The 24,063-nt window shown below is 38.4% G+C and overlaps 1 protein-coding gene across 1 annotated transcript in view; it reads left to right on the forward strand.

The window, feature by feature from the left end:
• The window catches only part of LOC132992186 (potassium/sodium hyperpolarization-activated cyclic nucleotide-gated channel 1), an 81,620-nt gene extending 59,899 nt beyond the window's left edge, over nucleotides 1-21,721 (forward strand). The window contains exons 6-8 of the mRNA XM_061061364.1: nucleotides 54-294; nucleotides 7,695-7,859; nucleotides 16,034-21,721. Of these exons, the coding sequence (XP_060917347.1) occupies nucleotides 54-294; nucleotides 7,695-7,859; nucleotides 16,034-17,151 (1,524 nt within the window). The 3' untranslated portion in view covers nucleotides 17,152-21,721. The remainder of the gene's footprint in view (nucleotides 1-53; nucleotides 295-7,694; nucleotides 7,860-16,033) is intronic.
• The last annotated feature ends 2,342 nt before the right edge of the window (nucleotides 21,722-24,063 follow it).

The raw sequence follows: 24,063 nt of genomic DNA on the forward strand, positions 1-24,063 counted from the left end.
GCTGAATTATTTGTGCCATCTTTTTGACCAAATCTTCCCTTTTTCTTCTGCAGGAAATTGTCAACTTTAATTGCCGTAAGCTCGTGGCCACCATGCCTCTGTTCGCCAACGCAGACCCCAACTTCGTGACGGGGATGCTGAGCAAGTTGAAGTTCGAGGTCTTTCAACCAAACGACTACATTATCAGAGAAGGCACGGTCGGGAAGAAGATGTACTTCATTCAACACGGTGTTGCAAGTGTCATCACAAAGTTCAACAAGGAGATGAAACTGACGGATGGATCCTACTTTGGAGGTATGAACAAAAGCGTGAAGATCGGAGAAACAGATTTATCTCTAAGGTTGTATTTGCTTTGTATATAGAAGATAATGGCAAAACCTCTTGTATAAAGCCATTTTTCAAAAACGTTGTTTACTAAGGGCTTTCCTTAAAGCTGCAATGAAGGAAAATGAATGATGGCTAAATTTAAAAGACTGAAAGTTAAGGAAACTAAAGGAAGATTTACATCATAGTCAGTTTGTAAATGTGTTTTTAGAGGGGATTTAATTTCCTTGTGTTCAATGTTAGCATGTATTTGCAAATGTGAATTATACATGTTGGTGCCGTCATGCATTTACACCACCCTAACAGACACACATGCTTCCCTGCAGTATGCTCACATGATTATGTATCGAGACGTGATTTTAGCCCCAGGTCGTGTGTTTGATGCTCTTTGAAGTTAACTTATTGTGGATGAAGATTCTCATTAACCAGTGTTGGACGTTAGTCAGTTTCCGCAGTTATATAACCTCTCATCTGGCTGTTGGAATAGGCCAAGGCGTGGATCAGGCATCCCTTAGGACACACAGAGGTTCCTCCCCCACCCTCACACTCTGATACACATGCATGAACTCTTCTCTTCCCCCCCCCCCCCCCATACGTTCCTGCTGCTGCCTATACTTTACGTTGACAAAGAGCAGCATGTCATTCTTTCCCTGCAAAAATCAGAAGCTGTTTCCTCACTCTGTTCTCTGCTCTTTCATTTTCTGCCTTCCCCCCCTCTCTGTTTTTTTTCTCTCAGCACAAGTCCCATTACCTCTCCAAAACATTACAGACAGCATTAATGATTTAAAAGTCAAATGTAATTTCAGTGAAAGTTGTTTACCCAGACATGACATAGTCTGTCTGCAGATTTTGTCAATGTGAAAGCAAAGCAAAGTTTCCTATTCTAGAGGTTCTTGCATATTTTATCTCACGAGTTCATCCCCACTATGGAAGCAGGCTGAGTCTAAGAATACCTTCGCTTTGGTGTCTCTGCTGCATGCAGTGCTCGTCTCACAGGCGAGCTGAGTAAGGCAGGGAATGAAAAAGAAAGTGTTTGATTTTCTTCTTCTTGTTCAAAACACAGAACTGCTGTCAAAGTTAAGGGTTTAAAAAATGGGATTGCCGGAAGAAGAGGGCATTTGAAATTCTGCATGGAGTGGACATGTCATATAGTGAGATATGTGCCAACAATTAATCCCGTGGGACTGCAGCTCGAGAGACGTTATGCCACAGAGCCATTGTGGCGCAGAACAAGTCGACCGTGTTGAGGAAACTAAAGCAGAAATGTCAGGATAAAACCTTGGGCAAATAAGGCTCTGACAAATGCATCATAATGGCAGTGGATGTGGTTGCGTTTATCAGGGAGTTTGAATGCTTTTGTTTCCAGTTAGAGGACAGTTAAATTAATGGTAGCTGACACTTCTGAGTTTTGGACTCAGTGTCTGAGTGTTCACAGAAAAAGACTTAGCATTAAAGAGGAGTAAAACATAACATTTTGTACATTTCCCCTGGTTTGATTAACAATTTATAGCATACTTTAATTCGCAGTATTGCAGCCAACTACTCTCTTTTTTTGTTTTAAGTCACATAGCTGTTATTGTTATTTAACAAGACTAATTGTTTTCAGTGAATGTGATGGAGTTGGCTTGCAATTTTAGGGGATTAAAAACAAGAAATGACTCAGTATTGCGTGTGCCTAGAACTCCTCTGTTTTTGTTGTCATGGTAGTTGACTAGGTATGGATATCGTTTGATTTAGTAGTGTCATATCTCAGTTTTATAATCCTGGTATTGTGACAACTCAAGTCTCTGTTGGGGCATTTAAATAGCCAGATTTTTTATTCAGTAGTTTTGGGAGACCAAAAAAGTGAGTTTACAGAATGAAGGTTGGTCTTGTGTTATTCAGATGGATAAAAAATAATCAGTAAATGATGTGTCTGCTTAAATGGATATTAAATAAGTACAAATATTGGCAAATCAACTAAAAAGGAAAATATGTCAATGTTAGGTTGTTTTAGTGCTGCTTCCAAGTTCCAAAATTTATAACAGCTTTGAGGACTTGATTAGGACTTTGACGTGAAATCCTGTAATAAAATGATTAATATGTGGTTTATTTTCTTGCGATATAACTGTCAGAACAGGGTGAGAAATGCTTACACAACTTGTTTTATCTGTTCTAAACAACAGTGTCCAAAGTCCTGTACCTGAACCAACAGCAGTGTAAACAAAGTGCTCCCCTGAAAGCTGACCCCTGGAGGGAGAAATTCATAAATCTAGGAAATGTGTTCAGGCAGTTAGACAGATTTCACTTTTACGGCATTTCTAGATGTTTTTTTTTTTTTTTTAGCTTTGAAGAAAACATTTTGAGGCTTATGTTGTAACTAAAACATTATTTATTCCTTTTGAAGTTTGCTGTCTGGTGTGGGATCTCTTCATGCGCAGAGATTCCAAATTATAGCTCTGTCCATTTTGATTCAGCAGAATACAATAGGAGTCTAAAAGTCCAATTAGTAAGGCAAGAAGCTGAAGGAGCATCTCAAATCTGATCAACAAAAGAGAAACCAACAAACACATTACGCATTAGATGTTCTAATTTAATCAAACATTTAATCTTTTAATTAAAAGATGTGTTCTATCTGTCCAAATAATAAGGGTGGACTTCTCATTTTACCGTGTTCTGTTGGTGACCGGCCACCTGCTGTTGTCTTCGGCCCACCTGGTATTTCCCCCCCCCGTTTGTTGGCATTAGCCATGAGCCCTGGGTTGGGAGCAGCTGTTTGTGCCATGCACCTCACTCTTCTCCCCTTTTCTCCGATGATTCACACTCGCCTTACAACCAGGCCAATACGTGGCCAGAATAAGAAATCAGAGAGACAGAAACAAGGAGGGAGAGCAGGTAACAAAACCCGAGCCAGGCCACACAAAACTATTAGCATAGTAATGAGTAGGACATCTATGAGGACAGTGGGTCAAAAAGCACCTCCATCCACGGTCAACACTACGCCTGCATGCTAAAAAGATATCATAGTAATCACTCCTGGGCCACTGTAGATGGGATTACATATCGCTCTGCAGTGAAGTCACTTTGAGAATAAGAGACTAATAGAGTGTAATGTTAGGACAATGACAGCCAGTGGATGAAAATCCCTATTGGGCTTGAAAGTCTGAGTCATGTGGGACTTCCTCTCCTCAGTCGCAGCCGTGAGGGGAGAAGGGCAACAAAGGCGGGGTTGGTTGCCATGAGAGTATGTGACACATGAAGTGATGGCAAATTATCAGCAATGCTCCCAGGGTCAGCGGTGACGCTCTGTGGCGAGGCAACTGACACGTGTCAAACGGTATTATGGGGTGTGTTAACAGAGCCTTGCCTGACACACACACACACACACACACACACACACACACACACTTACACCCACTCTTAGGAGTACAGATGTGCACATGTTTATTTTAGATGACAGAGCAAAGAGGTTTAAAATGATGTGCTGCAAGTCTGCATTTGACACCTGCCGGTCACAGCAGAGGGTAAAGTCGGCGCTTAAATTGTGCCTGAAGCATTTCGGCTGCAAAAATCAGTGGAGCAATATAGGAAGTGAAAAGAGAGAGTCCCATCTTGATTATAAGAGTCTGATTTTTTTTTAACCATCACCTTGTATATAGACGTTTAGCCCGACATACTGTCCGTACTGCATGTAATGTTCAAAACGCAGAGCCCCAAAATACAGACTCTCCTGCTCTTTGTCATCTCTCTGTCAGCTCATTGTCAGCGTGAGCCTTTCATGTTCCCAAACAATCACTCACCACTGGAGTTCAGTGTAGCCTGTCAGAGTGAATTAGCACAGTTTGAAAGTGCTTTTCCAACAGAGGAAAGCAAAACCAGAGAAAAAAAAAAGTTTTATATCCGACTGTTGCTTGAGCCATTAATCTGCTTCTGGTAATATTCAGATTCTCTGTAATCAGCAAAGACGCCTGTGATTTGATTCCTGATATTGGTAATGTCTGGGTTGCATTCACGAGTGGGAAGCTGGCAAGACTTTTTATTCTTTTTGTTATATCAGTTAAACCCACTGGTAGGTCAGGGTTGCCTTGGCAAATCTTATAAAAACACGTTCTTTAAAAAAGTTTTTTTTTTTTTTCACATTCAGCAAACAGATTTTTAAATATCTAACATTTTGGATAAATATGTTTATTTTCCGACTTGTTGACAATTGTTTAGAGGTCTGTTGCCACTTTGAAGGCTAAATTTACAACTGAAAAGAAGATGGTTAGCTAAGCTTGGCTTAAAGACTGGTACGCAGCTCTAATCAATGTAGACAAACATCTGCTAACAGCATTTGTGAATCCAGTAATTGTTTTTAAGGGAACATATGCAGGACTGTACTGCAAGGTAACCATTAGAACCAGACACTTCTGAAGTTGGTAGAGACCAAAAACAAAGCAAAAAAAGAGACTTAGAATTGGCCTATCACTGAGTAGCTGAAAACAAACATACCTCTAAAGGAATCATATTGCATCTGCTTCATTGGATTTGTAAATAAGTTCCTGTGTTATTCTAATAAATTGTAATGATTGTGAGTTGGAGCAGATCTGCAACTAGCTACAACTAACTTAGCTTAACAAGCTTTTGTTTCATCGTATTCGAGAATACAGTAAATGCCGACCTAAACTAATGTTTCCTATTGTTTGTCTAGTCTGAACAAGGGTGACTAAAGTGCTCGACTGACAGGAGTCTGAACAAACTGCTCCCCTGAAACCTTACCTCAGGAGGCCTTATTTGTGTATCCAGGAAATGACTTTAGTCAGCTAGACAGCAAGTGCTCCTCAGGGACTTTTGTATGATCTCTTTCAGCTTTGCATGAAACCTTTTGAAGGTTATTCTGTTATTGTAATAAAGTTATTACAATACGGAGAAGGCAGGGCAATGGCAAATAGTCTTAAATTTATGTAAAAAATGATTTAAAAAACAGATGTAACATATTTTAATTAGCTACCTTTTAAAATCTGCAGGTAGTCAGATGTTACCCTTAGACAGAGGAGAGCTCTTTTCCAGCTGTTTCTCGTCTCTATGCTACACTAAGCAAAAATGGACTTCCGTCAAATACGGAGCTTCAACAAGGCAGTTTAGCTTAGCATAAAGATACAAAGCCGGAGATAACATCGAGGCTGATACAATCCAAAGAAGCCATTTAATTACCTTAAAGTACGTCTAATGTTTACTTACTCACATACTGTGTACCAAAGTGTAAAGACATTTATACCTTTAGCAATGGCCAGGCTAGGTGTTTTTTTTTTTCCTGTTACAAATCTTTATGCTAAGCTAATAGCTGCTGTCTCTACCTTATTACTTAATGTTCAGGTATTCAAGTCTTCTAAAAAAAAATACTTCACAAGGAAGAAAAAAATACATATTTTAAAAACTATTATTCATTTGAAAAGTTGATTTTACATTTGGAACTTTATAGAAATGCTCATATATGATTTCTTACTGTACATGGTACTTGGTGAAAGATACTTTGTTACATTAATGGATTGTACTTTTTCCATCTGTATTAGAGATTTGTCTACGGTATGAAATATAATGAAAGCATGTGGTGCTTCATCATGAAGAACTTCATTTGAACTAGTTGTTAGGTACCTGTGCGCAGCATTATTCCAGGCAAGTTTGTGGACTCACCATCAGGTTTCTTATTTGACCCTTTTTTCTCCCACTTTTAGAATTTGCGGTTAACAGCTTTTCTTTCTCTTCTTGTGTACCTGATAAAAAAGGATACCCCTTATGGAGAGGAAAAGGGAGCATTTCCATTATTACAGCACTGACACCTTGTTCACACCCACAGCTTGAGGGTGTTGCTCTCACACCTTGCACACTCTGTGCACCATTTTCATGACAGCTCGTGGCATGACCGAGAAAGATCGCACCACGACAAGTTAACATTTTCATTTTCAAACAATTCAATAAAGGTGGAAGTTGTAGATGTACAGTAGATTGGGTGGAAGTACACAATGGGTATGGAGTTTGGGAGATGTGGAACAAGAATGGAAAGAAACAAAGGGCCCAAGATGGGATAAATAAAGAGAAGGGAAGAGGCAGGATGTGATATGAATGAGTGTATAGGTACAGTGGATTGTGTACTTTCTGTCTTGTGTAACTGATTCATGAAGCCGGAATCAGGCGTTGTTACGATGAGGTGCTACATTTAACCCAATCCAATTCAGTTCAAACTACTTTATTAATTCCTCTAAGGGCAATTGGTTTGGTTCAGCCTGACTGATATATCAGATGGCAGATATTATCAGGCCGATAAAGTCCTCGATACAACGATACAATCTCAGATATTTCAGTGAGCACTGTAGGAATACATCAGCAACGTCCCGTACCAAAATTTCACAAATCAACTCATACAATTTAGACAGTGTTCAGGAGTGTGCTTGCAATTGCAAAAGTTAAAAATGAGAAATTACTTATTATGTTGCCATGGTATTTAAAAAGGTATTAATAACATTTGATTTTGACTATCACATCTAAGTTTTAAATTCTGGTGATCTTTCCAGCTGAAAGTTCACCATATCAGGAAATGTATCTGTGAATTTCTCTACATCTAGTAACCGTCGTATATATTATCTACTTTTCCTCTTATCATAAATTATTTTTGTAATCATTTAAATGCCGATCAGATAATGTTCGTACTTGAAGGAGTATAAGCAATGAGCTCTACTCAAAGACAAACTTCTGACGTATTGAACTTCCTCTTGAGTAAGTGAGCAGAATTTGGCTTTGCATGTTGGGTTTTAGAGTGGGGTCCTTTCAGATATTTTAACACCCTGTTGAGTTATTACAACATTGGAATTTGAGAGGGAAGATGACACCCGACGTGACACTAACAACCTGAGATGAGGTTGTACGTTCATGATCATTTGTTGTAGAGTTATTAGACGACCACTGTGCCACGTCTTCTATGTTTTGCTCACATCTCTTCACAGTATATCACAGTGACTGTGCAGAATACAGGAATGCAATGTAACCATTCCCATGGTTGGTTGTACATTACATTAGAGAACTGATGCATTGATGCAGCAATGCCTGACAGGCTTTTCTTCTAAAGCTGACTACTGTATGATATTAGGGGTCCATTAGGCCTCAGCTGGATAATGAATTATCTTAGTGTAATTCAAATCACAGCAGCTCTGATGGGCTGCTCATTTTATTTACATTCCCATTAGCTTCTGCTCCTGTACCTTTTGATCTCAGGGTTCATCTATATGGTAATCTGTATTGTGATTACCAGGATAATTTCCTGATCGTCCCTGTGCACTCTCCTCTTCTGTTACGTTTTTTTTTTTCACCTGTCAAAATGATTTTTCCTTTGTCCCTCTCTTTTTCCTGCCATACAGAGATCTGTCTGCTCACCAAGGGCAGACGGACAGCGAGCGTGCGTGCAGACACCTACTGCAGACTCTTCTCCCTCTCTGTCGACCATTTCAATGAGGTGCTAGAAGAGTACCCCATGATGCGACGTGCTTTCGAAACAGTCGCTATTGATCGATTGGACCGCATTGGTAAGACCTGCCTACATCTAATTCTTGTCCTGTCCTTCTTGGTTGAATCTCTTGCTTGTCATCGTGCCTTGTTGTCTTGTCTTTATCAGTATTTGTTTGCCTTCTTTCATCATAAAAGCATTGTGTCTGCCATCTTGTGCTGCATGACCTGTATGCTATTTTGTTTTTTGTTTTTTTTTACTTCCGTCTCTTTGTCCTAAATAACAAAAAAAAAAAAAAGAAAATCTGTTGTAACCAGCTTTAATCCTTCTAAAGAACCAAAGTAGTGTTTTGTGGTTGGATTAACTGGAAGGCAGTGCATGTCGCTGTCCGGGAGGGAGTCAGTTCGCCCCCTTGTTGGTTTGGTGTTGACCCCCCTGCTGGATGTCAGCGAGTGGATGGAAGCTAACCTCACATGCATGTGTGTCCGGCCCTCTTTCCACTCATCTGCACTCCTGGGTATGAGCAGCACCCCGCCCCGTATCAGAGATCTCCAAATCAACCAGGCCCTGTCAAAAGAAAACAAAGAGAAGGGCCAGGTCACATCAGGGAGTTGTTTCAGGCAACAACAGTCCCTCATACATCAGGTCTGGCCCAGTTTGCCAAAAAGCAGCTCCCATTAAGCTGTAAACCCTCCCCATCAACAATGCTTTCTTATATCCAATGTCTGAAAGAGCAACATTTCTGAATGTTGGCCATGACAGGTTATAGCTGAGATCAAACAGGACATCTCAGTTCTTACACATAGGGTTGTTACCATTTAAAAAAAGGGGCACATGTATGTAACACAAACAGGGCAATAATTGGTTAAATTGACCCGTATGTTGCATATTCTCCCAACCCTTCTGTAATAGTCTGCTCAAGTACACTAATTGGAACTGACAAATTCATAAATAAAACATGAAGAGGATACTAAGTTGATGTGAAAGTGTTGTCTAAAAGGATCAGTTTTGAGTGACAGGCGTAGATTGTAAGTCTTTGTCTTAGCCTATGTTTTGCTGCATTAGTTCTTTGTTTTGAATTAATGTTCTCCCTTAATAACCTTTTATGTTTGAATAATTGAGAACATGTCATATAGAGAGACATTTAGGCACACTATGTTACACCTACATTCCTTAGACATTTTAGTGTGTAAATGTATAATGATTTTTTATTATTACCATGTGTTTATCATCAGATACTACGTTAATGAACATATTCTAAGATCCTGTATCACAGTCTGTCTCATCCCTGTTTATTACTGGCTAAGAAGTGTGTTATAGTTCAATATTCTTTCCCTTGTTGCACACCTGATGTCTGCCTTCAATGAGGTCTTGTAGCAGAAAGTAATGATACGTGGTAACTCTATTGTTGGTGTGCCATACATATTTTGGTTAAAAGTTACCAAGTTTGTGACAACCATTGAAAAACTCTCATAGTTGTTAAACTTATGGATAGATCGCTCAGAATAAGGTGGCTAAATAGACAATAAGCGATCAAAAAGAAAATCTTCAACAGTGTGTTGCTGTATGATATGCCAGAGAAATGCTATGATTAATCACTGCAGAATTAAACTTATGGACAGATCACTCAGTGAAATGTTATTCTAAGTTATTCTAATGTTATTCTCAGTCACTGTAAAGGCTGTAAACACGAGGCATTGACCAAATTTACAACGCTGCTACAGTTAACGCCTCTATTGCCATCTCTAGTACGTAAAGTAAAGTAACCAGAAAGTCATCAATGTCTTTATGAGCTGTTGTCTTACAGCAGCCAATGGGCATTCAAATATACGTTTTTCTTTAAAAAAAAAATGGCCCAATGTCCCTCCAGATTTATTATTTTTGGTCTAATGTTTCTAATAATTAGGAGGCAGTGAAATCATACTGATTTATTAGAATAACAACCTGAAACACCACAGTTCAACATTATAACAGCGGTTGAGTTTCCCACCCTAAGGGTGATATCAGTGGAAAGGGCCACTATGTGAATATTATACAAGACCTGTTAAGATACATCAAAACATTTTTGTAAAATGTTCAAGTGAATTAATCAGCAGGCATTGTGCTATAATATATCAGCATGAATATTCATAACATCTGCTAAATATTTTTTTAATTGCAGGTGGATGCTCAACACATAAATGAATGTCACAATAGTAATTGATTGCTTTAAGAAGTGGATTAGTTAAATAACCACTTTACATATGAGTTATGGTTATTGTTGCCTTTTATGGCATAAAACAGTCAAACTGTCTCAGTGCATAGCTTCTGGCTTTACCACTAAAGCTGCCTCCTAGTCATCAAGCCTTAAAACCTGCTAATAAAACGCTACAGATGATAATGTTTGGGGATTTGTTTCCCTAATTTATCTGCCAGAAAACTTTATGGCCTGAAAACAAAATTAAAGTCGACTTTGCATAAAGACAGTGTGCCAAGGTTTTCTCACATCAGTGGTTTAGCTTGCCGTCTGTATCTACTTTCTCTAACTGTTGTTGTTATTGTTTTTCTTTGTCATGGCTTTGTATTTGTGTATTATTTTGCCCCACACAGGCACGTATACATTTTATATATATATATATCTATATATATTATATTTTACAACAATTGCACTATTTCAGTGTTAGCAACAAGTACCAAACAACAAATTCAGAGCCAAACCATTAAGAGCTAAATCAGAAACTTTTAACAGATGTGTGTCACTGTTGAGACAACCTTTTCTCCTCAGTATTGCATTCATATGTAACTAGGTTTTTTCGAAGGGAACCCTAATGACTGCAGGTTGATCGGACTATATTTAAATATCTGACAAAACAAAGCACATATCCCACCAAAATTTAAAAAAACCCATGTCAGCAGTTGTTAATAATCTGCTATATGTTCACTAGGGCTGGGAATCTTTGGGTGTTTTACGATTAAATTCAATTTCGATTTTGACTCTTGGGGTCACGATTCGATTGAGAATCTATTTTCGATTCAAAACAAAAACGAACGAAAGTCTATTTTTGAATGAGTACATACTTCAGGGTCGACTCCAGTCATCTGTGAGATTTCTTGCTGCTCCATTTGGCATTCTACTGAGTCAAAGAGCTAGCGTTAGCGCTGAGCAGGGAGTGACTGATTAGCCCAAAATAATAAAAAAAGACATTTTGGAAGTAATGAATCTATTTAAAATCACAGAAGAGAAGAATCTCGATTTTTACACAAACCAAGTTTTTCCCACCTCTAATGTTCACTATCAGGTTTTTATTCCAACAATATGTGCTCATGAATGGTTAATGTAAGGCTGCTGGGCAGAGTTGAAGGAAAGACTGTGGTCATTAGGGGTAGGAATCGCATTAACTGACCCACAGTTACGATAATATTACAATGCAGTAAATGGCGATAATTATTACATTAAGACAGACAAGATGATCAAAATGTCTGATTAATTGAAAAATCCAAAATGCCCCTGAAAAGTGCAGGATCAATGTATTTGTTCACTGCAATTTGGTTTGAGTTTCACCTGTTAGCACGTTTCATCCTTTAACTTCTTTTCACCTCTGTCTGGCGTTATCTAGCCGTCAACTTCTTCTTTGACCAATTCACTTTGGCTACTTATGTACTGGATCCAAACCTCCACTTGCATGTCACTTTGTATCAATGCTTTTCTATATAAATGTCTAACTTCTTCTCACATTTAAACGAATAATGAAGTAGTTACATATGAATGTAATTAACAGGAGACAAGGTTGTGTGTTTTGGCATAAACTCAAAAAATGAATCTTCATTTTGCCCTGAAGTGAAGCGTATGGACCTTTGCCATACCGTATATGCCCCCAACAGTCCAAATCTACATTTGCCCTTTTACTTAGCTACCAGCTGAGTTAGGTTTTCATGATAGCTAAATAATAAAACAGCCCAAATCTGACCGACACTTCAGAGAGTGACATAGATTCGATCCATCCTTTCAGACTTACCATGAAGGGGGTTTTGTCTCATACGAGGGAAGATACTTTGTCATGATCCGTGCTGGTTGTATCGTTTCTATATATGAACTGCATTTGGTTACATGCTTGTCTTGCTCAAAAAAAGGAAAGAAAAATACAAGTAACCATGCTTTGAAACCAATAACCTGTTGCACATTTGACATTATCTTTTATCTATCTAAAAATTATTTGACCAGGAGTCCGTCTTGAGACGAGCACATCTCGTTTTCAAGAGTGTCCTGGCCGACGAGTAGGCATCAGGTAAACACTTTATTCCAATTCCAATATTCGAACAGGGACAAATTGACCTATAGAGGTTTGCTAAATGGATCCGGTCTCAGATTCATCCTCCCAAGAGTTTGACCTCTTGCTGAAGGTTACATTAACTGTTTAATTCCTGCATCAGTGACACATAACTCAAGTCACCCACACCAGTCCTGCAGATATTTTGACTGACACATTCAAAATGTCAACAACTAAGACAATCAAAGAAACAAAGATTTCCCATTCAGTGTCACATGCCATGTTTATTTTGTAACACAATAATCAACTGGATTATGAACACATGCTCAGCTTTTTTTGTGACATTATTATTATGGAATCTTTGAATACTTGTTCAAAGTGTGTTCACAAATGAACCCATGTCTGCAGATTAGTAAAGACTTTACTAATGCAATGCCACACACAGTTTCTGTTACATGCCGAAATCCCATTTCATTTTTTATTCATGTTTTCACCAGTAGAAAAAAGTGTTTTGTTTCTGATTGTCTGACTTTAAATAGGAACTCTGTCTTTGTTTAAATAGTCAAGGAGAAACTTCAAACTTCACTGAAGATAATATTAAATAACAGCCAATCTCACAGTTTGTCTGAAGCAGCTACAGTAATATTATGTTTGAATGCATGTGGAGGGAAAACTTTAATTTAATCCATAAGGAAGTCTTTTCTCTGACCCAATAAGTCAAGTTATCCACTGAAGAACTGCGCTGAAGAAAACTTCCCTGCAGTGACTCGTAAAAGAAAAGAAACCTTTAAGATAAAAGTTGAACTTTTTTATCAAATAGCAATGAATAGTTTCTCTGTTAAGCCTTGATTGCATCCCAAAATGTTTGTATTATGTAGCGTTCATTAATTCTGATGTTTGTTTACATTATAACGTGTGTGTTTTGCTTGTTTTTTTTGTGTTTGTTCAGTTCGTAATGTGGCTTTTACGCAGTTTAAAAAAAAAGTTTTAGGGCTCAGATATGGGTACAACTGAATGTTTTGAATACTGGACTCCATCAAAAGTTTGTTTAACAGAACTAAATGTTTTAATGTCAAATTGTAAATTTAACCCATATCCGATCCATTTCTCTTAAATGAATACGTTTAATTTTGTATCAAAAAAATATTTTATTTATGATTGGTGGTTACATTTTGTTGATGTTTTTGTTCTTGTTGTTTATCATTTTGTTTTAAAGTGGTATTTCTTTATAATCTTTATGATTTTCTAAAGTTAGAATTTCCTCCAAAGTGTGTAGGTCAGTCAAAATGCACTTTGCAGAAACAGAATATTTTTGTACAGAAATAATCAGTTTAATCTTAAAGTGTCTGTGTCCTTCCTTATTTGTGACTTCTGGCTGCAGACATCTACTCTGTAAATTGTATTTTACAGAGAAGATTGAAGTAAAATACAATTTAACCATCAGAGCAGGCCAATGTATCTATGAGGTAAAAAAGGTGTAATCTAAAGCTCAGATGACATTTTACTGTAGGTGTGTATATATATTTCACAGGGGGAAATTTACTGTTGTGTAGAAGAAGTACGACTTAAATGTTTTCTGCCTGGTTGGCACTTTCTTTAGCTGCCTCTAATAAGCTTTCTTTGTGAGGCTGAAAATGGAATGCATAAAGTTGACATAAGCATTATTTGAAGTTTTAAGAAGATATACAGTAAATCTATTTAGTAACACAACAGACTCGAAGACACTCACACTATTGTTTCTGTGTTGCTAAAGCTATGGTTAAGCATAGACACTGCAGCTCTCTAGGAGATAAAGTTGGGTGTTTTTATCAAGAAACTTTAAGTTTATTAAACCTTTGCCGCCCAATTTAACTTACAGCTTATAAATACAGCAGCTTGTTCAGGACCACTTTCAATTATGACCATCTAGCTACCCCACTACTGTTTGGAACATACAATCAATGCTGGCTTATTCTGGAAATTGACTTTTTGAATGAAGTTATATAATGTACTTAAGTAATTTGTGTTTATTTTACTGTTTAACAATGTGTTATATAATTAGGTTTAGTTATTTGCATGCGAAAATGATGCAAAGTGGGTACCATCGTCATATTTTGGAGCATATGGCCTCTAATCAAGAGGCCATTTTTGATGATGAGGTATGACAACATGTCGACTTTGACATAACCTTCGCTGATAAACGAAACAAAAACTGTAAAAGAAAAATGTAGAGAAGCAACGTGAACAGCAACAGTGAGAAAGAAGGCACACTGTTTTGCTTTCAGTCCGATTAGACGTTTGTTTGCACACAATGCAGTGGCACGCAGTGGTAATTGTCCTTTTGAGATGCTGAAAGTGATGCCTGTTGCCATGGATTCCCCAACAGTATCCCAGTCTCTAACTCCCAGCCGACATTCAGCTCCTCACAGGTTCTTTCTGGAAAGATAATAAACATGTCTTTTGCCAATCTACAGAGTTTAACCCCGTCACCTTTAAAAATGCAATGAACGCAGCCTTGTAAGTTTACAGTAGTCTGTGTAATGGGTGCTTGTTTAGTTTTTTAACTCCCTGACCCTGTAGCTATTGTCCAAGTCAAAATGAACCACGTCAGAATGGAGAACTTGATTCTGAGAAAGTGCTACCAAACACAACATCAATCCATGTTCAGCTGTTACAGCTGTGAGAGTCCTGTCTCACAGCTCGGCGCCCGGCTCACTGGCAGCCTTGAGAGGAGAGAAATCCGTCCAACAAATGCTGCTCGACTGTAAACTCTGTGCAGAAATCTCCTGCCCTCAAGGACGGGGCTTAATGATTGATTGACTGAGGCTAAAGCCTTCAGCACACTAAAAGTCAACTCTGTCTTCTTTACTGACAAGCAACGCCTCACAGCCTGTCGATACACAAGGTCAACAGTAATTACGGGAAACACATCCTCTAAATACATTTGGACTCAGTCGTTCAGATTAAACATGTTTAACAGATCTTTAATATTATTGCAGTCAAACAAGGAAGTTCTGTCTACTTAAGACCAGCATCAAGACGTCTTTCATGCTTTTAGAACCACTTAGCGTTTTACCACAGTTTGCTCCCAAACTCCCAAAGCCACATAAGTGTTTGGCCATCTGTCAGGCTTTTATTTTCACAGCCCATGACTTGTGGCAAGCTAAGAAAGATTATCAGACCTGCGGGCTCCAAATTCCCTTTGCAGTGCAAAAATACACCACTTTTAAAACCAATTTGTTTACTGTATTTAAGAAAAATTACATCTGTTAGTATTTACGTTAGCTGCCTTTTTTCCCATAGAAAATTGCACTGAATTGAATTCAGTGCACTTGTCCATGATAAGGTTTAATGCATTCTGTGGTAAGATGAGTAAAATGTAGTTTTCCATACAGGTTTATAAAATAATTATAAACATTACCCTATACAGGTGTGTTTAGAATAGATCTTTATGCTTGTTTTTATTATAAATAAAATAATAAAAGGGTCATTCTTTAAGTCCTTGTGATGTTTCTAGAGTTGTTGTGATTCAAATACAGTAGAATGGGTCTTAAAATTTACACTAGAGATTAGAAAAGTCCAGTAGCGTGATGTGTGGGTGTCAGTATTCTTCTGTGTTTCATTGTCCACATAAGCACCTTCACAGTCTACGCTCTCATGTCACACCTTCAGTAATCTGTCTCCTTATGTGTCCTTCACTCCTCTCAAATTGTATACTTCCCATAGTCATTACCACTCAATGTCCTTCACACTCTGTATTCAATATGACAATATGACTTAGTGGATGTTAAAAGATGCAGCTTGTACGGGTTGAAAGAAATGGAGGGAATTCATACAATTAAGTGGGAACATGAAGATCTCCTATTGAAGATACATAAAATGCAAATAAAGCAGATGTTTTCCTATAAAACATACAAGCTGCATCATCATCTCTACAGTTGTGATTCCTGCTACTTTCCTGTGGTGTAGAGAAACCAAAGTTTGCCACTTCTTTATGTGCTCACCTCTCCTGACTGAACCCCAACAGGGAAGAAGAACTCCTTGCTGCTGCAGAAGTTCCAGAAGGATCTGAACGCTGGCGTGTTCAACACGCAGGAGAACGAGATATTGAAGCAGATTATTCGTCAGGACAGGGAGATGGTGATGATGGTGGACCGCAAGCAGTCGGTCACCGGGATGAACTCAACTCCAATGTCAGGAAATTCCATCATTAACTCACCAGCCCAGCCGCCCTTCCCAACCGCCTTCGGCACTAACCAGCTCCAGCAGTCCTCAGTGCCCATGACCTTCAGCGCTTCAGCTATCGCTAACGCTTCTGCTGCCCGTATGCTGCCGGCCGCTGCCGCTGCTGCTGCTGCAGTGCAAGGGGTCTACCCTGCACCCAGTCTTTCCCATGGCAACCTCAATTCTTCCTCCATCAACCCACAGACCCCGCTCCAGCAGCAGGGAGCCATCATGTCGCCCTGCTCCTTCACTGCGGCAATGTGTAGTCCACCAGTGCAGACCCCTTTGGCAAACCGAAGCTTCCAGTATAGCTCACGCACGGCCTCCCAGCTGTCGCTCATCCAGCAGCCCATTGCCCAGCCGTCTCTATCCACACAGCCGCAGCTTCCCCAGCAACCTGCGTTGTCATCTACAGCCACGGGGTCAGCAACACAGCAACCACAGCAGGCGTCGCCTCAGCAGCAGCAGCAACAGCAGGTCCCATCACCTCAGCGTGGTGACCTCCACAAGAGCACACAGGCTCTCCAGTCAGGCAGCTTGAGCAGAGATGTCAGACACTTATCAGCCTCCCAACCATCACTGCCACATGACACATCTCTGGGGCCCCGAGCACACCCTGCCTCAGGAGACTCTCTGGTCTCCATTGTGCCCCCCACGGCGGTAGCGATCCCAGGTATGAGTCTGCAGAGTGGCATCCGCACCACAGTCCCCCAGCGGGTCAATCTGTTCCGCCAGATGTCGTCGGGAGCACTGCCCCCGGTGCGCTCGGCCGCTGCTGCAGCGGCGGCGGCGGCGGCAGCAGCAGTATCATCAACATCATCCTCAACCCAGCACAGGGAATCCCCTGGATCTAGGAGAGATTCTGTCCTGAGCAGTACGGAGACTGAGCAAGACAAGATGCGTTTTGCATCTAATTTATGATCCCATTTTTTTCCCTGGTTCATTTTTTAAACCTATATATCTTTCAATTCATTTTTAAAAATGGAGATACAAACAAAAGAGATAAAAATGAGGAACTTCTGCGTTTTTGTTTCTCTCCAATCTTCTTCTAAAATAACCTCATAGAAATCCTGTACATACAAGCCCTTGTATTATATTTTAGACACATTGTCTCCCTCAACTTAAGAATGTATATTATACAGATACATCTCTCTTTTCTTTGCGCTATATATAAATATATATACACACATTTATTTATATATGTGTGGATATATATGCTGCTGTATGTATGGGAGTGTGCATGTGAGAGTGTCTGGGTGCGTGCATGTGACTGTGTGTAAAATCAAACTAGAATATTTGGCAATGGCAATTTAAAAGCTGTAGTATAAAACACGAGTCTTCCTTTCAGAGAAATATAAAGAATTATATACAATGTATGAGGATTTTTATTTTATTTTTGCTTTTTTTTAAAAAACTGGAATGCATTGTGGATTCTGACAATGACTTTTCCTTTTTTTTACCAATAAGGAAGAGAAAAATTATCTTGTCTATTAAGCAGCTTTAGGCACCACTGTGGAATAATAAATGCAAGCGACACAAAACGATTAAATAATCTCCAAAAGCACACGCACATAAAATGAATCTCCTGAATCCTCATTTCAGAACTCAACACAGATACTGTAACTAAGTGTTATTTTGCTCTTGGCAACGAAAATACAGTCTGCTGAGCCACTCTGCCCCCACAGCGGCTCACATACAAACCATGACAGTGTTATGGGTCCAAAGGGAATAGATAATAGAAATGCTGCTTACTTTTTGTTTGTTTTTTTGAACAGAGTGTCATGTGGAGACCGATATGGATGGATGCTATTGTTTTCTATTTCTGATTTCAGATGGCTGAGATGTTATGTAATGTTGCTTAAATTTCTGTGTATATTTATAATATTTATAAACTAAAGATTATCACCATTATGCAATAGACTGTGACATAAAGATTACCTATATGTGTGCTGTAAATAGTTTTGTAGATCTAGTATTTACAGATACTGTGTGGTGCATTCTATCATAACAATGTCTTACTTCTATCAGGAACCTGGATATCATCTATACGCGACAAAGGTTAAGCAACAAAATACATATGTTTCATAAGAGATGGACAAACCTTAATGCAATAGCTAGCTGTACTTGATGCTGAGAAATGCCTGATTGGAAGACTTTAAAAGGATCTCTCTCTCTCTCTCTATACTTCTCCTTGTCCTGGTATAGTTTTTAATTTCACATCAAGTTAACATACAATATTTACCTACAATACAAACCTTTTTTTTTTTCCAAATCATCCTACAGAAATGTGTCTTTCTCCTCATTTCCAAAAATCAAAACAAATTGTTGTCGTAGTTGTCATGCATCGTTCAAGGACAGAAATTAACCTTTTTTTTTTTTCAACCATTACACCTTTTACTTTAGATCTACAATTTAAATTTTGGGTGTGCTTCATGAATACATTGTACTGTACGCTGTCCTATCACAATCACTGTAGCTAAAGATCCTGGCACAACATTTTTCCAACACAAATGTTAGAGGTTAAAGACGTCGGGTATACGGACATTTACACCCTGAGGTGTCAGAAAAAGAAATGCTGGTTTGCATTAAGGTTTCTGTCTCATGTAAATCCATTATGTGGGCTTAGGTACTCTAAACTGACCTAGACTCGAGTTGGGAAAAGGGGGGGAAAAGGTCAAGCCTGAATATTATGACTCTATCACAAGAGGAAGCTATCTCACAATAACTAATGATGATGACTCAGCTGGAATAAGCCATCCATTGTGGCTTGAAGGAAAAATCCAAGCACATACAGTAGAATGTCTATGGCCTCCCTGCGGATTAAAAACGTCTGTCAGTAATGCAGAATTGTTCCTATAGAGTCATAGTTGTCATGGCACCAAGTATACTGTCAGTTCAAAGTGTCTAAGCCCTTTGAGCTACAGTTTTAAAAAGATAAGTCTTTGCTACAGATTGTGTCGATAGTGTACCAATGCAGTCAACCCACCAATGTCATGAAAGCATGCACTGTCACAAATACTTAAAAAGATACTATCTCAAAAATGTTGACGTTAAATGTAATGTTAGATTCTGTTTTGTTCATTGTCTGTCTGCCTAGACGTTACCTGTGTGTGAACAGAAGCATTGACTCTTCACATGGACATTTCTTAAGTATTTGTGCCTAAACTATAGCCATGTTCCATCCTTTGTTATGAGTGTGAGCTTGGTGCGTACAGGGGACACTTCTGCACACAACTGCGCGTTCATTCTTACTATACTCTATGTGTTCTATGTCTCAGTGTTTTAGACAGGAAAGGAGTAAGCAATGATGATGGCCAAATGTCTCACTTTATCCAATTGGTATATTTACTTACAATGTGAACTCCTAGAGGCAGGTTTTTTTTCTAACACAGCCAGTCAAGCTATATAGAATATTTAATGAGTTGGTGTACAGTTAAAAAAACAAAAGTGCAATCTTTAGACTTGCAGTCATATCACGCTCAATGAGACATTGTACAAATTCGGAGCACCTTTATACCTTTCTTTGTAGCTATAGCGACTGATGTTTGGGTTGAATATTGATGTGTGGAAGGAAACTGGCCAAAGCAACATTCTAAGTCATTGTCTTTGTTTTAAATTGCACTTTCTGATTTACTAATAAAAAGGGTGTGGATTCTTGCACCTAGCTTAGATGTTGAATGAGTATGTAAGGCAGAGATTGACCATATTCCCAAAGGAGCAGTTTTCCTCTGGTGTCGTGCTCAGGGTGGGAAGCTCAAATGTTGAAATAATGCCATAAATTCTGTTGTATTCCAGGTTATAATACAAGTTTCCAGGTCATCTAAAGTTAGGGCAAATGGAAATGTGTATTTCAACACTTCTTGGTGGATGAGCAACTGAAAAGACCATTTAAAAATAATAATAATAATGATTTGTAACCTAGCTACAGTCCGGCAATAATGAACATCAGCATTCAATCACTATCTTAAATAGCTTGGTGGTGGTACACAATTTAAATAGAAATGACATTTATTCAAGCTCACATAATGTTAGCTAGGAATAGGCCTAATGTCACATTAGCGAGGAAGTTGATGAATGGTAATGTAAGCTGTTTTCTTGCTGTATCTCATGGGTTAGTAATATTTTATTTTAATAAAGGCCTCACAGCCAAAAAAAGGATAGCAGGACACAATTATGTGTAAAAGTTTGACTGAAGTAGTGTTGTCACAATACCAGAATTATTACGTCTACAAAATAAGCTGACAGGAAAAATCAATCAATACTGATAAGAAAAATAGAAGTCCTAGGTCATCCAATATTGGGCTAATATCTCTTATTCAATTACCATAAATTGCACACAAACTCCATCACACCATCTAAATTGCGTAAGTATGTTGCCAGGACGCTGATAGCCTAACGGTTAGCTTACACCCTATGTACAGAGGCTACAGCCCTTCAAGCACGCGGACCAGGTTCAATTTTGACGCCATATTCATCTTTGGCACTTCTTGTGTTTAATCCCTTGGTAGCTAACATTTGTTATTTGCGAGTAAGTACATGAATGCTAACATTATCTGTTGTTGCAGAGTAGCAAACAGGTTAACACATGTGCTGTTTTACTTGAAATATGACCTAATGTCTTAATTAAACCTGGTATACAGTAGAGCAGCATTATACAAGTATTGTAGCTTCCCACGCTGAGTGTGATGAAGGAGAAAATGGATATATTGTGGGTATGGTGAACATCCCTGAGAGTTTGTGCTGCCCTGATCCTGTATGAGGTTCTTAATGAGGGTGGGAGGTGTTCTATTTACAACGGAGAGCGCTTAATTGTGAATATGCCATAGTGTATAGGAACTAGTACACAGTCGAGATGGATAGCAGCACTGTTAGTTTGTGCTGTTCTTGATACATGCCTTTGGAGGGAGAGCTTCCCAACTATGTGCTTTTTTCACTTTACCAATCACAAATAACATACCGGAATGGGCATTAATGGTGATGTAAAACACAAACTTACAAGCTTACATATTAGCAGTATAGCGACTCAACAAACCAGCACATATATTTGTATATTTCTTTTTTGTTTGTTTGTTTTGTTGGTTTGAGAATAAAAAATAAAAAAAGAAAAGAGATGCAAAAAGAACTGAGGATAATGCCCAGAGAGGACAAACCAGATGTTCATTTGGTTTGCGTGATCACAGGTTTCATATGTTTACTGATGATATGCGTAGTGGAGAGAGGGGCAGAAGCCACAAGGAGCTGCTCAGTCCTCTTTAACCCCACTCACATGGTCATTGTTCAGCTCATTTATGTAATCCAAGGCTTAGACAAAACGAACTTTCAGTTGGTTACTTGGTACAGACGAAAGAAAGATACATGTAAACTTTCTTACAACAATATGCAGACAAACAGTGTTTGTCAAAAAATCTTTTTGATTTTTTTTTTGTTTATTTTGTTTGTAAATAATAAACCTTTAAAATATAGAAAATAAACGACATATTGTCATCTTAAAGTGAGTTTGTGTGTTTCTATCATGAAAGTGTGCAGAGCTGACCTTTGGAGGTATCGGAGAAATGATTTTGGAGATGAACCTGTGATGAACGAGAGCTGAGTGTGTTCAGGAATATTGTGTGTCAGCTGCTACAGTCTGGGTGAAACATCCCTCCATGTGGTATCAAGGAATTTCATTCACTAAGTCGAAGTCATAAAAAAAGTATCTCTTGTACTGTTAGTACAGTTAGTAAATGCAGGCTAGTCTGTTGCGCCTATAAAAGCTAAAATGTGTTTCAATAGAGCAACAGTATCCTGATGTATTTATATTTTTATGTGATAAAAGATGCTGCTTTTATATTGTTTGTATGCACCACCTAGCACCTACTTTCAATAAAAGTATGACTCTGGAACTACATTATGTGATAGACAATTAACTAATTGGCAACTTTTTGCGATGATAGAATGAAGGTTTTGTGGGGGTTTTTTTAGGAAAAAAACAAGAAAGATAACCAGCTTCTAAAAGATTTCTGTTACTGAACGTTGTTTTGTCAAATGAAGTAAACCATAATTGTTCACATTGGGGTTTAATGATGACAAAACAAGACGGTTTAACTTGTCCACTTGCAGTCTTTGATATTTCAACACACGATTTCCTATTTTCTAATATTTACCAGGCAAAAAATATTTATAAACTTTACAAATAGAGAAAATCCTCTTCAGCTCAATCAATAATGCGTGCAGCCCCAATGATACATTGATCAGCAAATTTGAACATTTCCAATGAATCTGACAGGCATCAACCCCAAGTTCTTAACACCGCTGTGTTGCTGATTTTTTTCCCCTCCAGTACAAAGTAGAAGTTGAGCACAGCTCATATTGCAGAGGTGGTTTGCGATTACCTTTTGAAAGCCAGACTCGCAGGGGTTACACGGAGGTGACACATGCTTCAGCTGATCCGCGGTTCTCCCATTCTCAGAGACGCTGCCCTGAATTAGGCTTTAATGCCTCATTAAATGTGAGTAATTGTATCAAGGGGGAATTAATTTTTAAGCAAGTGGTTGTGTGTTGTGACTGAAGATATTGAGTTTGTTGTTAATGGAGCTTTGTTACCCTAGATACAAAGACCACAGCCTTTACATTCATTTTACACATAGAATATATTGATATTCATTCAGACTTCATGGAAAAAAACTGTAAAAATAACATTGAAAATATTGAAAGTCTTAAATAGTATATAGTACTGGTACCAGTAAATTCATTTCAACTAGAGCTCCACTGATTAATTAAATATTATCTGAAGATTTTTAGCATATCAATTATCGTATCGGCTAATTGTAACACAGTTATAATGCCAAAATTACACAATATTTTTACCAGTCAAATAGCATTTCATTTGAGTATTGTTGAATTCTTTGTGGCTGTCACCAGCAGAGTGTTTTATATGGATAACAACAAGCGTTATCACCCTCCAGAGTGTCAGGCGGTGATGCACGTTCATGCCCAGTTACTTTCCAGTTTTGTCTACTGTATATCTTTTCCACAAGTGTTTGAGAACTGCATTTGCGGTATCAGCGCAGTAAATGTGTATATCTATACCTATCTATCTCTACAGATCGAACTTATGTGAAAGAAACTTACCGCCTGATATATTGGTATCAGATTGTTTTTCTCTCCCCAATATCGATATTGTCCCCAAAAATGCAAATCGGTCAGGCCCTAATTTCAACCACATTTCGTGTCTCATTCAACAATTTCAGTATCAAGAACATAACGTGTCTTTTAATTTATGTATTTCGAAAGATATTATTGGATGTGGTTCAAAACTATGGCTCATTGAAGCTTGAGTTAAGATACATTTTTAAGATTAAAAACAACTTTTCATTATTAACTGTGCAATATTTGACACACTGATCATTAGTCCCTTTACTGATTAACCAGGTGTGCTCTATGTACCTTATTTAAACAGGTTGAGACATAAAGACTTTGCTCTTACATATGTCCTTACAATCATACTCTACAGTGTGACAGTAATGTATTTGCTGTAGGTTAGTGCCAGGCCTTTCTAAATCTGTCACTGTTCTGGGAGTTACAGTGCTCTACAGGAACAAAGCCCATCCATTCATCTTCCATTCAGCTGGTAAAACTGTTCAACTTCTGTTTAATTACAGAGATAGCGAGACTTAATAGGATGAATGAACAGCCTGATTAGCAGACTTAAACATGGGAAATTGAACCACAGCCAACATTATTAGCTGCCATAAAAAATAAACCTGATCCAAAATCAAAGCATCCATTAAAAAAACATAGGACTGGTATCTGTTTTAATGCTTTTAATATCCTTTTATTTTTGCAACCACATTT

Source organism: Labrus mixtus, chromosome 17, assembly GCF_963584025.1.
Source record: "Labrus mixtus chromosome 17, fLabMix1.1, whole genome shotgun sequence".
Taxonomy (NCBI): domain Eukaryota; kingdom Metazoa; phylum Chordata; class Actinopteri; order Labriformes; family Labridae; genus Labrus; species Labrus mixtus.